The sequence below is a fragment of the Danio rerio genome, chromosome 25 (assembly GCF_052040795.2).
Source record: "Danio rerio strain M-AB ecotype USA chromosome 25, GRCz13ab, whole genome shotgun sequence".
Lineage (NCBI taxonomy): Eukaryota > Metazoa > Chordata > Actinopteri > Cypriniformes > Danionidae > Danio > Danio rerio.
Window position 1 is genome coordinate 4,800,523 of NC_141045.1, and position 16,978 is coordinate 4,817,500.

The following is a 16,978-nucleotide window of genomic DNA, read 5'->3' on the forward strand; positions in this document are numbered from 1 at the left end:
TCTTTTGTTTTTGCAATGATGATACTACAAAATATTGGACCAGTTACTTTGCAAGATACTAGTATTCAGCTTAAAGAGCAATTTAAAGGATTAACTAGTTTAATTAGGTAAGGAAAGGTTAATTAGGAAAGTCATTAGACAACAGTGGTTTGTTCTGTAGTGAATTAAAAAATATATATTTCTTAAGCAGCCAATAATATTGACTTAGCAGTTTTTATGTTAAAAAACTAAAAGAAATACAACTTTCATGGCAAATCTACAAATTGTCAATCTAAGCCTCAGGATTTTTCAATTGCAGAGTGAAGTATATCGTTAAAGTATTTGTGGATTAAGTTTATCATATCAAATAAATAAATAAATATATATATATATATATATATATATATATATATATATATATATATATATATATATATATATATATATATATATATATATATATATATATATATATATATATATATAACATAATTGGTTCTATGCATTTTTTATTTTTATGCATTTTCCAATTTTTTTTTATTAATCAAGTTTTTTTGTGTAATAGTAATTTGATTTCCATTTATTTGCTTCTATTTTCCTGTAAAACGATCCTGCTATTTCTGTAAAAGTTTAATAAACGGATCAAAAAACAAAAACAGAGGAGAAATAAGACTCTCTAGAAGAAATCACCGGCCACTTTATTAGGTACACCTGTCCAACTGCTTGTTAACGCAAATTTCTAATCAGCCAATCACATGGCCATGTAGACATGGTCAAGACGATCTGCTGCAGTTCAAACCGAGCATCAGAATGGCGAAGAAAGGGGATTTAAGTGACTTTGAATGTGGCATGGTTGTTGGTGCCAGACGGGCTGCTCTGAGCATTTCAGAAACTGCTGATCTACTGGGATTTTCACGCACAAACATCTCTAGGGTTTACAGAGAATGGTCTGAAGAAGAGAAAATATACATAAGCGGCAGTTCTGTGAGCACAAATGCCTTGTTGATGCCAGAGGTCAGTGGAGAATGGTCAGACTGGTTCCAGCTGAGAAAGAAAACAGTAACTCAAATAACTGCTCGTTACAACCCAGGTCTGCAGAAGAGCAACTCTGAACACACAACACATCCAACCTTGAGGCAGATGGGCTACAGCAGCAGAAGACCACACCGGGTGCCGCTCCTGTCAGCTGAGAACAGGAAACTGAGGCTACAATTCACACAGACTCACCAAAACTGGACAATAGAAGATTGGAGAAACGTTGCCTGCTCTGATGAGTCTCCATTTCTGCTGCCACATTCAGATGGTCGGGTCAGAATTTGACATCAACATCATGAAAGCATGGATCCATCCTGCCTTGATTCAACGGTTCTGGTGGTGTAATGGTGTGGGGGATATTTTCTTAACACACTTTGGGCCCATTAGTACCAATTGAGTATTGTTGCTGACCATCTCCATCCCTTTATGACCACAGTGTACTCATCTTCTGATGGCTACTTCCAGCAGGATAATGCACCATGTCATAAAGCGAGAATCATCTCAGACTGGTTTCTTGAACATGACAATGAGTTCACTGTACTCAAATGGTCTCCAAAGTCACCAGATCTCAATCCAATAGAGCAACTTTGGGATGTTGTGAAACTGGAGATTGGCATCATGGATGTGCAGCTGACAAATCTGCAGCAACTGTGTGATGCTATTCATGTCAATATGGAGCAAAATCTCTGACGAATATTTCCAGAACCTTGTTGAATCTATGCCATGAAGGATTAAGGCAGTTCTGAAGGCAAAAGGGGGTCCAACCCAGTACTAGTAAGGTGTACCTAATAAAGTGGCTATTAAATGTATGTAAATGTAAAATACAGTGAAAAATGACTTGGGTTAATTAAACATAACTTGGTAAATATTTGAAAAATAATTGGTCTTCAATAAAGCAAAATCATTATTCCATTTTCAGTTTATTGTACATGCTGAGCAGAACTTTTCATTGCTTTGAAACCATAATCATCATCATCATCATCATCATCTAATGTCTTCTTACCTGCATGTCTCTCTTTGTGATGAATCCTTTCCCCTCTTTATCGCAGAGCACAAAGAGCTCTTTAGCTTTGCTCATTCTGTCCTGTCTGTCTGCTCCAGGAGACGGAGTATCGCTGGATGCCGATGACCTCGCTGTGCGACTGGGCAATGGGCTCCGCAGTGTGGATCTGGGGGACATCTGACCGCTGCCCGTCCCCTCCAGCACCACCCCGTCCTTCAGCCAGCCCGACATAACTGCAGAAAGACACACAGCACAGCCAAATCAAGATAAGAGATGGTCAAACCAGGTCAAAGCATAAGAAAACAGTCTTATCTGGCAGTTCTTGCCCCAATCAGCCTTGAGTCTGACAAGTGATACATAGCAAAACATTCTGCTAGTCTGGATTTCTGTTTTCTTTCCATTACAGCTAAGGGATTATACGGGTGCTGGAAATCCTTGAATTTTACCCGTTTGAAAAAGTGCGTAAATTTTGGATGAAGAGCTTGAAACTCCTCAAATACATGTAGATGTGTTGCTTTAATAATAATTTACAGTGCTAACTGGCTAATAATACACTGTACACAAATGCAAGGTTCGGCACAATTTATTCAGGTTGTCCCAACACAAATCGATTAAGTTAATTTAACAAATTTAAGTGGATTAAACATAAAACGATTATGTTGTTGACTGTCAGCTGACGCGCTCCAAAGTGATAAATAGACTTTCCCAAATGCATTGTGAACTCGTGATTTGAAGCGGAGCAAAAGTTTGGGTTTTGGGTGCGTGTTAAACAGACGTATACACATAATTAATAATGTTAAAATCTAAAGATGTTGATCTTGGTGTTTTTTTTTTTCCAAACACAACTAATTTCATCCTAAATGAGCATAAACAGTTAAGAAAGCAGTCGAATGCTTTCATTTTAATGTTAGATGTGTGCATTTTTTAAAGGGACACCTGTTATTTAATGTAACCAAACGAAAAAGTCTAAAATAAATAAATGCGAGATTCATTCGTTGCTCTTTAACACAAAGTGTTAGAGTGAATGGATGTCTATCTGATAAAGTTTGCTCTTCAACCGGGTCCCCACAAGGATGTGTTCTTTCACCTTTGTTATACATCCTTTACACAAACATGTGTCAGAGCAGGTGGGAAAATAGAACGATTATCAAGTATGCAGATGACACTGTCATTGTCAGTCAACTCCATGATGATGAAACAGGTCATGGTCCAGTACTCACTGACTTTGTCAGATGGTGTGAGGAGTCATATCTTCAGTTAAATCTTTTAAAGACAAAAGATATGATCGTGGATTTTAGGAAGGCTGCTCACTCACAGGTGAGCACTTCCATCAAAAATCAGACTGTGGAAAGTGTGCAATCATATAAATACCTTGGCACAATTATTGACTCTAAACTTTTCTTTGATGAGAATTGTGCAGCAGTGTGTAAAAAGGGGCACCAGCGACTATTTTGCTTGAGAAAGTTAAATTATTTCCATATCGATAAACAGATGATGAATCTATTTTATCACGCCTTTCTTGAATCCGTTTTATCCTTTGCTCTGGTGTCATGGTTTGGAAATCTTTCTGTCAAGAATTAAAATTCACTAAATCAAATAGTTAAGTGGTCCAGTAAGCTGACCGGGGTGTCACTAGCCAATCTAGAAGCTGTGTACACTAGGCAGCTAAAGAGAATTACAAATTCAATTTTAAATGACACTGCTCATCCCCTACATTCAGAGTTTCAGCTCCTTCCCTCCGGTCATAGGTTTCTAGTATTAAGCTGTAAAACGAAACGTTACAAAAATAGTTTTATACCAGCAGCCATTAGACATTTAAATAAGACTTAAGCAGAGATGTTTCAGTGACCTGTATATTTTAAATAATTTTAAATATTTACTTGGGGGAGGGGGGTGGACACTTAAAGTGATTATTTATTTATTCTTTATGTTTATGTTTTATGTCCTAATGCGCATTTGTTGTTGTTACTGTGTGAGTTGCTTTGTGTGGCACTGTTGTAAGATGAGGACTCTTGACTGCAAATCAAATCTACCTTCGGGTATAAATAAAGTAACCTAACCTAACCTAACTTAATTGGAATGTGTACTTTATACAGTGAAGAAACGGCTAATAAGATTTGATAGCTTGATTCTATTTTAAAATTAACAGCTATTAATTTTAATAAGCTGAACTGTTTGCTAATTTATTTGCTGCTAATGTTTACTATTTATTTTTTCTTTTGTAAATAATAATAATAATAATAAAACATATTACTGACAATTTAACTGTTTATTTACAGCGAAATGGCTCCAAATTAGCATATTTAGTAATTTGAGGATTTTTTTAAAAAGGGGTCAGGGGAATCCCTTATTATGGTGGGCATATCCCTCATTTTCACATCCCAGTGTTCACAGGTATGAGCATGTCTATAGTGCCGAATTGGATTAGTAATAGTCAATGAATTTAAGTTGCATGTTTTTGGATGGGAGAAAACAGGGGAACCCAGGGGAAACTCACGTGAGCATGGGGAGAACGTGTAAACTCCACACAGAAACGTCAGCTGTCTTGGTAAGGACTAAACCAGTGCTAACCACTGGGCCACAATGCCATTCACCTATAAAGGAGGAGGAGTGGGGGTGGAAGGGGGGATTCCTCATAATGAAGATGGCTGTTATATGGAACCTAGGGTGTATATATAGTGGCTTAGGAATCGTCTGATTGTTGAATCATAAATTGAATAATGCAGGTCCGGTTGCAAGCAATCATAAGCATGTGATCATCTCGGAATTAGTATGAATAAACTTCACTTGAGCTAATTTTTTTTATGATTTATTTTTGGGCTTTATTAGATGGGACAATATTGACACAGGAAGTCAAGTTGGAGAGAAAGAAAGGGGGTAGGGAAATGTCCTCAAGCTGGGATTTGAACTCGGGATGCCCTGACATGCTACTGCACCATATGTTGACGCGCTAACCACTAGGCTTGAGGCCATTTTAAAAGTAGTTTTTTTTTTTTTTTTTTTAATCTGTGGCCTTTAAGTAGTGGCAGGTGACAAAATAAAATCTAAATCAATTTATGAAAGATGAACCTTTTACAGGTTTTATTTAAATCGCAAGCAAGCATTGTGCAATACTGCTCCCACAATAAGAGAAGTCTATGTGGACTTGTACGAACTGTGTATCAATTTGCATTGCTTTCACACACAGTGCATTAAATAAACCAAAAAAATAATAAATTCCTAAGCACTTTTGACATAAATACTCTACACGCGGCAAAAAAAAAAAAAAAAACTATATATTTTTTTGCATGCTAACAAACCTTTTTCAAAACTGCAGGCCCGTAGCCAGCCTGGTGAAAGAGGTGGTTCTTTTTTCTGAAAATATGGCCCTTTTTGCTGTCATTAGCCTCATTTTTTTATTTAATAATAAGGTTTAAATACTTTTAAGCATTATTTTTTGCTGGGTTAGCTTGTCGGATGGTCATCAGCCACACTTTTGATGTACCAAAAACATTTCCTATTTTTATTTTCCTGTAGAAATAATATGTGAATAATATTGAATATATTACATCATATATCATTAGACAAAATGAAGCCGTTTAAGTTTTAAATTAAAAACTAGCCTATTGCCATTTATTAGGCAAACTCAAACTGGCCAGCACATTCAACTGTCCAAGAGAGGATTCCGCTTGGTCTTAAAGCCTTCTTCGGTGGTTATTTTCACAATTTATTATGGCGTAGCAGTCAAAATGGGACAAATGAGCTTGTGTATGGGACATATTCTGGACCTTTGTCAGTGAAGGGTCGGTCTTTCAAACCACCGAACCCCCCTTGCTACGTGCCTGAACTGTAAACCAGTTAAAACTCCATGCATTTTGTGCCATATTTATTTTGAAACTATTACCAGAAAATTAAAGTCATTTCAAACTGATCGCAATTTTAGTTGAAATCCTACTTGCAGTGTTGGGGGTAACCCAATACAAGGAACGCGAGTTATGTAATAATAGTACTTTAAAAACGAGTAAAGTAATGCATTACTTTTAAAAAATAAGCAATAATATTGGAGTTATTTTTGAAAATGTAATGCGAGTAACTTTTTAATTTAATTAATTAGCTTTTAAAAAAGGTAAAGGATGTATATGGCTGTAAATCTAAAAATGCTTGAAAAGTACTTCAATTTGACTTTGGTTAATGGTGTAAGAATCCTATCACTGGTCCAAATTTCAAATACCTTTGTATTAAATATTAAATATGTTGGAAATGCCAGTTAGATTATTAACCATGTATTCAGATAATATTGCATTATTATTATTATTGCACGTTGGTTAAACAGTGACTTTACTTGGTAATCTTTACTAGTGGAATATGCTGAGGGCATCGGATCCATCCTGCTTCTTAATACATCAACAAATAAACATTAACCAAGAAGTCAAACATGACCCGAGACGCTTAAGACAACTTGACCGTGAATGTAAACGTCCGTCTCGAACATGTGATTCGGGAGCTAAAGAAAAACGATCTCCACCCTCAGTAAATGTCCAGCCGGTTTGAATGACCTGCTCCACAAATTCAACAGCACAGGGAAACTTAATAGATATGAGCCAAAAGAAGACGAAAAAAGTAAATAATTCACCAAGAATCCAATAGCAACTGTAAAGAAATATTCTGGCAACCGACTAAAATACTAGCATTTGAACTGCATTTTAACACCCTCCTAGAATATATTTCCAGCAATCAGAGCAGGGCGATATGATAAAAATATTTTCTAGTAAATAATGTTTCATTTCTTACAGAGAGCAATCATTTAGCTTCACAAGACCTCAATGTGTCATTAGGAGCCGTGGATATTGATTTGGACTTGTTTGTATGCCTATATTTTAAATCTCAAAAACCGGTCACCATTCAGAACATTAGCTGGCAGCTCAGTGGCTCAGTGGTTAGCACTGTCTCTTCACAGCAAGAAGGTGACTGGTTCAAGTCCCGGCAAGTTGGCGTTTCTGTGTGGAGTTTGGATGTTCTTCCCATGTTGTTGTGGGTTTCCTCTGGGTGCTCGGTACAAACACATGCGCTATAGGTTAATTGAATGAATTAAATTGATCGTAGTGTGTGAATGTGAGTATATGGGTGTTTCCCAGTACTGGGTTGCGACTGGAAGGGGATCCGCAGTGTAAAACATGGGGTGGAATAGTTGGCGGTTCATTCTGCTGTGGCGACCCCTGATAAATAAGAGACTTATTAAGAAGCCGAAGGAAAATAATTAAATGTTCTACTGAAAAAAAAGGCACCCACGTCTTGGATGGATGACCTGTGGGGGAGTAAAGTTTTTCAGGTGAACTGTCCCCTTAAGGAGTTAATAACAATATATTCTTCAATCACTAATTGAGCCACACAAATGATTCCCAGCCACATTGTTGACAATTTGCTGAATGCAAAAAGCCAATGTGACAATGACGAAGTGTTATATAATCTGCAAACACAGCAGCAACAGCAAACATGGGGATTTCACACACACACTCACGGACGTGGCAGTCAGTTTCAGACTCTCCTCTCAGTGGTCAAACTAGTCAACATTTACTCATGTAGACATCATGTAACTATCCAAACACACACAATCATGTCTCCTTATATATATATATATATATATATATATATATACACATACACACACACAGTTGAGCTCTAAATTATTCGCCTGAAATATTATGCTATTAAAATATTTCCCTAATGATGTTTAACATATTCAGGAATTTCTTCACAGTATTTCCTATAATATTTTTTCTTCTGGAGAAAGTCTGATTTGTTTTATTTCGGCTAGAATAAAAGCAGTTTTAAATATTTAAAGATCGTTTTAAGTTCAACATTACGAGCCCCCTTAAGCTATATTTGTTTTCGATTATCTACAGCAAGGGTTCCCTAACTTTTCAGCCCATGACCCCTAAAATGACAATGCCAGTGACTCACGACCCCCAAATTCCTCAAGAGGTGGTTATAAACATACAAATGTTGTGCACAACAATAGCCCTAAATAAACAAGAGCATATTGACAACACATAAAAAGTGCAACAGTTTAACAATCATATCATTATTATAGTCATTTATTAAATTGTTTAATTTAATCTTAAGCTCAATTAATGAGACTAGTGGGCGCAATGCTTTCAGCACAAGTCAATTCTTGTTTAATTTTGAAGAGATGATTCTCAATATTCAGTTGTGGCCTGTATTTATTTTTAATTTATTTGATGGCCATAAAGGTGTCAAAGTTTAACCTGGTGCTTTTAAAATTAATCTGCTGCAGCTGACGCTACTGCTGTGTTGTTAATGTAATGCCGCAGTCACACTGGAGCTTGCGAAATGCTGTCGTACGCTTCGAAAAGCAAGATGATTGGACATTAGACATGGGTAGAGGGGAAATGGTCGTGCCTAACTGAGCCTGGTTTCTCTTGAGGTTTTTTAATTCTTCACTTTTGCCAATTGGTGAAGGTTTTTCTGTGCCGCTGTCGCCACTGGCTTGCATGGTTTGGGACCCGTAGAGCTGCGGATCAATGGATTTGCTCCTCAGTGTTTGGACTCTCAGTATTGAATATTAAACCACACTGAACTGAACTAAATTGAACTTAAACACTAAAAACTGAAATGACACGGTTTCAATTTACTATAATGTTCTACGTTAAGCTGCTTTGACACACTCTACATTGTAAAAGCGCTATACAAATAAAGGTGAATTGAACATTAAAAAACAAAAAAAAAACAAGCGATTGGTCTATATTTAAAATTTCTGTCCAGAGAGGTGATGCGCTATAGGTGAATTGGGTAGGCTAAATTGTCCGTAGTGAATGAGTGTGAATGGGTGTTTCCTAGTGATGGGTTGGAGCTGGAAGGGCACCTGCTGCGTAAAACATATGCTGAATAAGTTGGTGGTTCATTCCGCTGTGGTGATCCCGGATTAATAAAGGAACTAAGCCGAAAAGAAAATGAATGAATAAATGAAAATTGTCTGTAGTGTTTGAGTGCATGTGTGAATGAGTGTGTATCTGTGTTTTTCAGTGTTGGGTTGCGGCTGGTAGGGCATCCGCTGCATAAAACATGTGCTGAATAAGTTGGCGGTTCATACCGCTGTGGCGACCCCTGATTAATAAAGAGACTAAAGCCTGGTTTATACGTCTGCGTCAAGTGACCGGCGTAACCAACGGCGCATGCAACGCGCGTAGCTGTGCGTTTATACTTCTGCGCACTGTCTCTGTTGGTCTGCATCAACACTTCCAAAATGCTAATTGGCAGTGAGGTGTTAATGTGTCTGTGTTGAGTTTCTTCGCCTGTGTTTTGTTCTTTCTGAACGCTTCCGGGATATAAAAGTGGCTCCAACTCGCTCATTTTGAGGCAGGATCCGGCGAACGTGCCACAACTTTAACTCTGAGGTAAACACAAAACAAAACTTTTCATCAGGAGCTCCTTCACGGGACTCCACACTTGTAAACAATCGCTCCATTAAGCTTGCGTCGCTCGCGCGGCTCTCAGTCCAGGTCCAGACTCGTCAGCGCTATCAAGCTGACCAATCACAGAGCTTGCGCTATGCGTCGTTGCGATGTGTAGTTACATTTTTTGAGCGGTGCACGTCACCGACGCCGGCGGCCACGGCGTAAGGCTATGCGTCAGCGCCGTAGCATACGCGTGCGCTTGACACAGAAGTATAAATCAGCCTTAAGACTAAAAAAGGAAAATGAATAAATGAACGGATTGGTCTCACGCAATCATATTATGCGATTTCAAAAGGTCAGAGTTCACCTTCAACTTTCCAACACAGCGAACTGCGAAACTTGCCGCACGACCTTGCGTTTCCGGTCTGATGCATTTGCGTGCGTATGAATGGAAGTCTATGGGGAGAAAAGTGCAGTGTGACCACAGCTTAATGCGAACACAACAATCAAACAAATAATTGCTGATAGCTTTTCGTTTGCATGTTTTTTACTATTAAAATCTACTGTTTTATCTTCTGTGGTTTATGGTAACTCTAATAGTTTTTTAACTGGAATTGTTTTAGACCCCAGGGGGTCCTGACCCTGACTTTGGGAACCACTGGGTGTACAGAACAAACCCCTGTTATAAAATGACTTCCCTTATTAACCCCTTTAAATGTCTCTTTAAGCTGTATAGAAGTGTCTTGAAAAATATCTAGTCAAATATTATTTACTGTCATCATGGCAAAGATCAAATAAATCAGTTATTAGAGATGAGTTATTAAAACTAGCATGTTTAGAAATGTGTGGGAAAAACCTGCTCTCTATTAAACAGAAAATAGGGAAAAAATAAACAGGGGGGCTAATAATTCTGACTTTAACTGTATGTATTGTTTTTATGTTCACTGATCTCCAGGATGTGCAGAGCGAAACAGGATGGAGTCACGTGACACGGCTGCAGGATGGAGTCATGTGACATGACTGACTGTGTGTTTGAAAACAAAGTAAGATGCAAATACTGAGTTTAGCTGAGTTTACATAGACAGCATTCAGAGCTCCTACTCATGATCACGAGTTTGGGGGGGAAACACCATCATATCCAGCGACCGCAGCTCTTTTAAAACATCGCCGATTTGCATAATGAATTAATGGTTTGGGTTGTGGTCGGAATGATAGCTTAGAGTGATCATGAGGGATTTGAATCAAGGTCATATAGTGCATGGGTCATATAAAACTGCAGAAGAAAAAAGCATATACGGGGCAGCACAGTGGCTCAGTGATTAGCACTAAGGCCTCACAGCAAGAAGGTCGCTAGTTTGAGTCCTGGCTGGGTCTGTTGCCATTTCTGTGTGGAGTTTGCATGTTCTCCCTGTGTTGGCGTGAGTTTCCTCTGGGTGCTCTGGTTTCCCCCACAGACCAAACACATGCACTATAGGGGAATTGAATTAACTAAATTGGCTGTAGTGTATGTGTGTGAATGTGAGTGTATGGAGGTTTCCCAGTACTGGGTTGCAGCTGGAAGGGCTACCGCTGTGTAAAATATGTGTATATATATATATATTTTATACTTTTTATTAAGTATACTCTTTTTATTTGTAAAACAAAAAATGAAAAAAAAAAAATCACTAAAACTGCAATAATATATTATTGAAAATTATATATTTTCAATTTAAATTTTTAATACTTTAGCTTTATTCATTCAATCATTTTCTTATTGGCTTAGTCCCTTTATTAATCTGGGGTCGCCACAGCGGAATGAACCGCCAACTTATCCAGCACATGTTTTACGCAGCAGATGCCCTTACAGCTGCAACCAATCGCTGGGAAACACTCATTTACACACATACACTACGGGCAATTTTAGCTAACCCAAACTCCACACAGAAACGCCTACTGACCCAGCCGAGGCTCAAACCAGTGACCTTCTTGCTGTGAGGTGACAGCACTACCTACTGCGCCACCGCGTAAACCTTCTTCAGCTTAATTTAACATTTAAATCCTTTTTAATAGTATTGCATATTAATTTAAGTGGTCAAATTTTGCACATTTTTTGTTTCAGCTAAGGAAAATATAAATATTGCTCATTTTCATTTAGTTTAGCTTGATGTAAATACAATAACAAAATAAATAAAATGCAAAATAAAATTAAATTACAAAATTGAAAATAACAAAAAAAAAATAGGATAAATATGGGGCGAAGCAGTGGCACAGTAGGTAGTGCTGTCACCTCACAGCAAGAAGGTTGCTGGGTCGAGACTCGGCTCAGTTGGCGTTTCTTTGTGGAGTTTGCATGTTCTCCCTGCGTTCGCGTGGGTTTCCTCACTCCGGTTGCTCCGGTTTCCCCCACAGTCCAAAGACATGCGGTACAGGTGAATTGGGTAGGTTAAAATTGTCCGTAGTGTATGAGTGTGTGTGTGTGAATGTGTGTGTGGATGTTTCCCAGAGGTGGGTTGCGGCTGGAAGGGCATCCGCTGCGTAAAAAATTGCTGGATAAGTTGGCGGTTCATTCCGCTGTGGCGACCCCGGATTAATAAAGGGACTAAGCTGACAAGAAAATGAATGAATAGGATAAATATTTATAAATATATCTGAAAACATGATAAATAAATTGATAAACATGAACATTTATTCAAAGTCTTAATAAATACACAGCAGCATCTCAATAATATTCAAGTCAATATTAATACTTAAATATTTAATATTATAAACAAAATATTTAAGTTTAAATAACTAATATATTTACAAAAAAATGTACATTTAAAAAAAATAATTCATCAACATTTGTAAAGCAAAAATAAACTGCTGCTATACAAGTACTTGACTGGCCTGTCTGCAGTCCCGACCTGTCTCCAATAGAGAATGTGTGGCGCATTTTGAAGCGCAAAATGCAACAATGAAGACCCCGCACTGTTGCCCACCTTAAGACTTGTTTGCAGGAAGAATGGGACAAAATTACACCTAAAACACTTCATCACTTACTGTCTTCAGTTTCTAGATGTCTTTAAGTGTGAAAAGCAATGGCAACATTACAAAGCGGTAAATGCTTTAATTCTAAATTCATTCATTTCTTGTCGGCTTAGTCCCTTTATTAATCTGGGGTCGCCACAGCGGAATGAACTGCCAACTTATACAGCAAGTTTTTACGCAGCGGATGCCCTTCCAGCTGCAACCCATCCCTGGGAAACATCCACACACACATTCACTCATACACTACGGACAATTTAGCCTACCCAATTCACCTGCAGCACATGTCTTTGGACTGTGGGGGAAACCGGAGCAACCAGAGAAAACCCACGCGAACGCAGGGAGAACATGCAAACTCCAAACAGAAACAACTGAGCCGAGGCTCGATCCAGCGACCTTCTTGCTGCACTACCTACTGCTTCGCCTAATTCTAAATTATGTAAATTATATTTCCAAACAATTTCAGCTTGCATTAAACTGACTTAAAACATCAAGTCTAATTTTATACAAGTTTTAAAATTAAGTTGAAACATGATTAACTTATTTTTGTAAGCTAAAATAACACAAACACGATCATGACTTATTTATCATACTTTTTTTATACAGTGCCCCAAAACCAAATTTGCACTTTTTTCATGTTATCACCCCAATTCATACACATATTTAATTTAAGTGCACTTTAAAAGCACAAAGCAGTAATATTCATTCCACAACTTACAATATGTGAGAATAAACCAAAATATATGGGCATGGCATGTTTACACCTGCAATAAAGCCATAGAAAGATTGCAACACTCAAAGTCAAATAAACTTACGGAGTTTGCTGCAATTACACACAAATATCACCTGAAACATAATGTCAGGCAGCCATATGTCAACTTCAGATAAGAAAACACATGGAGTTTTGCTAAGTGTTTAAGAAAATCATACACTACGAACGCAAAATCTTATTATTTTCCGTCAAATTCAACACAAAAGTCCTGTCACACAAGATAAATCATTAATTTGGTTCAACAAAACAGCAAACACACTAAGAAAACACTGAAATGTGAGTGGAAACACATGTGCAATGACCTACTTCTTACATTCAAAACACTATGAATACATTTCAGAGTGAAGTATATTAACTTGAAGCGTTTATACTTTAACATACTGACTGTATATTGAATTTGGACTCAAAACAAATAATAAAAAGTTTCATAGTAACAGTATGAGATGGTAGCTTACAACTACTTCTGTTTACAATCTACATTTGTTGTGGTTTTTAAAACGTATCACTGTGTATTTACATATGATAGTACATGACTAGAAAATATGATAATACCCTAATATTATTTTGTAAAGTATACCAAGTGCCTGTATAATGAGTTTTAACACAGTTGTCGATAACTTAAGAGTGAATGTTGATAATGTGCATAATTTATACTGCACCTCATCAGTCCATTTTTCATTAATGAACTCAAAAGTTAAATAACTAGCGTTAAAATGAATGTTTACTCAATTAATATGTCACTAACATTATTAAGTCGGAAAAATAAGATACAGAACATACCAGAAATGTGATGCTACGTCGCTCAGGGGTGAAGCGCGTGTCACCTGACGACTGCAGGTGTTTTATACCGGCTGTAAGATTACCGTCAGGGGGCAGTAGAGCTTTAGGAGTACCGTAATACATGTAATAACCGCTATTTTTATTTATTTATTTACAGTTTTTAGTCTGTGATTTGTCACAAAACAGATCAGACATTAACAAAGCATTTTCTATCATATATGTGCATAGATATAAGAATTTTTAATAAAAATATAATTTCAAAATGGTTTAGATTTCGGGATTTCTGTCGGTAAAAGTGTAAAAGAGAAATCTCTTTCGAAATCGAACCACCATGTCTTCAGGAAAATCTAAAACAAGGGGTATCTCTCTTCTTAACTTTAGAAGGGAAAAGCTGTGTATTTACTTATATTGCTCATAAAAATAACTAAAGTTGCTAAATACGATTTCTCTGTCTCCAATACTAAAGTTTTTACGGTCACCGGATTCTTGTGCCGTTGCCACGGGAGACGCAGTAGCGCTCGTGCACGTATGTAGCTTGCGTTCTCCTCAAGTCAGAAACTCTGCTACAATCACGCCAAAGTCGAGATGGTTTTACTATTCAGACGGATAATTTCATAATTCATACGGAGTTAATGAACAGATGTCTGCGTTTCGACCTAAACTGGTCTGAAGGTTTGTAAAATTGTAATGAAATGTGCTCTTGGTTAGCAGTTAGCAGTTTAGCAGGTTAAATCTCTTGTTGATCTGAATACACAAACAGCTCAGCTCAGACTCTCTAACGTTATTTAAGAAAAGAAACTGCAGGTGAATAAGGTTAAAACTTAACTAACGTTAATGCAGAGTGAACGGTAACTTAGCACTTATTGTGCTCGACTGAGTTTGATACAATTTAAAGTGTTAAGTTAACGTTTGGGTAGCCTCTAACTTACTTTGAAAATACCTGTATAACGTTAAGATATTAACTTACACAGGCGAGGCGACGCAAACGTGTCTCTTGGTTGTGCCCTAAGCTTACACCTTACTTAAGCTTACATATTCGATATACTCTCTACAGTGTGAAGTACAGCTTAAGCCATGTGTAGTTTGCATTGTTTGGCATTCCACCTGAAGAACTGAGTCTGGCTCAAAGACAACAAAACATTATAGCAGTGTTTCTCAACCACGATTAGCTCTGCACATATTCCATGTCTCCTTAACCAAACACACCTGATTCAGATCATCATCAGCTCATTAGCAGAGACTGGAAGACAAAGGAGACATCCAAAACATGCAGTGCTGGTGCTCCTCCAGGAACGTGGTTAAGAAACACTGCATTATTGCCTTTGCCTCTCTACTGGCTCGCAGACAAATGTTATTGCACTTGAAATCTTTAAATCCACCTAAAGCATCACACTGGCTTCAAGACCTGAGGTCATATCTACACTTGGAATAAAATAAATATTCAATTAGAGGTTCTAGCAAATTCTCATATGTTTGTCAACCCTTTTTATCGTATTTGTCTGCTATAAATGTATTTCCTGGGGAATAATGTGATTTATATTGTATGTAACTTTATGTAACTTCCCATTTTCCTTTCTTTTTCTGTTCTGACCCTCATGCCCTCGTTGTAAGAAAGCACAGCACTATCCCTGTTTGTATCACCCATTTTTGTTCATTATTTTTTTTTAATTCTTTTTATACAATAATTTTATAGAAAATTATTTATTATTTTATTATCTTATTTTTTACAATTTTATTTTTTTTTCTATTATTAATATTATTTTCCTCTCTTGTCTTTACTATTTTTATTATCATAACTGTCATAATTCTCGGCAATGTATTTATGGTTTGAAGTGGGTTTATTAATATTAACTACTGATTATAACCCTACTTTCCCAGGTGATTATTTACATTAAGAACTAGAAAACATTTTTGATATCTAAAATACCATGTTTATAATTGGCAAATTACACTTATATCATTAAATATGCGCCATTTGTTTTGGCAAATGTAAATAATAGCTTTTACAGTGGGGTTTTGGGAGTATCTTTTTATTAATTCACAATTCAGTAAAAAAAAGTAGAGAACAATATTGCATATAATTAAGCAAATTATTTATGAGCATATTCCTCAGTAACAACCTTCAGTTAGATATGAATAAAACTGTAAAGTTTAATGAATTTAAGTTCTCCTGAAGTGATTTATGACAAAACAGCCTTTTAAAATAAGTAGTGTAGTTGAAATATAGATACTAATTGAAAAAGTGTGATCAATTAAACACTTAAACACTTACATTTGGGATGTTTTCTTTACGTTATACTGAAAATTCTATGAAAATCCTGAACAAAAAAGCTTGAAATCGACAGGTGCATGAAAAAATATCTACAAAAATCTCAGTTAAAATGTTGAAAATGCTTTATATATGACTTGTTTTAGACTCTTAATTTCCTGTAAGTCGAGACTATTCTCATTGCTACTTTATTAATGTGATTTGTAAACAAATGGATAACTTTCAACATGATATTCGTGTTTACCCTCACAAGCTCTGAGAGATTTCAGATAACCAGAGCTCGTAAACTCAACAAGCGAATCGACAGATAATCTCTGTTGCCTTCTTGTGCCTGCTGTCATTATATACACAATCAAATGATTTCCTCAGGACTCATCATACTGTGGTTATGTCATGGCGAGCAAGTCACGAGTGTTATAGGAGTTGTTGTCTCTGTAATCTCTTTGTTTAGGCTCTGTGGAGTTTTGAATCAGACGGAGATTAGAGATGCCCAGAGCGTCTCATCTCCTCCTGCACTCAGTGAAATTAAGCCGTAATCCCTTCAGTGGCCTGCTGCTCTTCCTATGTAACACCTTGGAGAACCAGAGCTGAAGGACTCTCTTACACCAGGCCAGTGTGACAGGACGCTGCAGGAGTCAAAGCGTGAGTACATGCACACATAGATAGATAGATAGATAAATAGATAGATAGACACAGACAGACAGACAGACAGATAGATAAATAGATAGATAGATAGATAGATA

The 16,978-nt window shown here is 37.0% G+C and overlaps 2 protein-coding genes across 7 annotated transcripts in view; one reads left to right on the plus strand and one right to left on the minus strand.

Annotated features, from left to right (window-relative positions):
• The window catches only part of cracr2b (calcium release activated channel regulator 2B), a 41,013-nt gene extending 27,010 nt beyond the window's left edge, over positions 1 to 14,003 (minus strand). For 4 of the 6 annotated variants that reach the window (XR_015525855.1, XR_015525854.1, XR_015525856.1 and 1 more), the window contains exons 1-2: positions 13,967 to 14,003; positions 2,018 to 2,250 (exon numbers count right to left, since the gene is read on the minus strand). Coding sequence is in view for 3 of the 6 variants with exons in the window: in XM_087311154.1 (XP_087167280.1) it covers positions 2,018 to 2,248 (231 nt within the window). In the remaining 3 variants the exon portion in view is untranslated. 6 annotated transcript variants of the gene reach the window in all.
• Positions 14,004 to 14,467: 464 nt separating this feature from the next.
• Positions 14,468 to 16,978, plus strand: part of tmem138 (transmembrane protein 138) — a 15,729-nt gene continuing 13,218 nt past the window's right edge. Inside the window, exons 1-2 of the mRNA NM_001423846.1 lie at positions 14,468 to 14,638; positions 16,687 to 16,877. The gene's annotated coding sequence lies outside the window, so the exon portion shown is untranslated. The remainder of the gene's footprint in view (positions 14,639 to 16,686; positions 16,878 to 16,978) is intronic.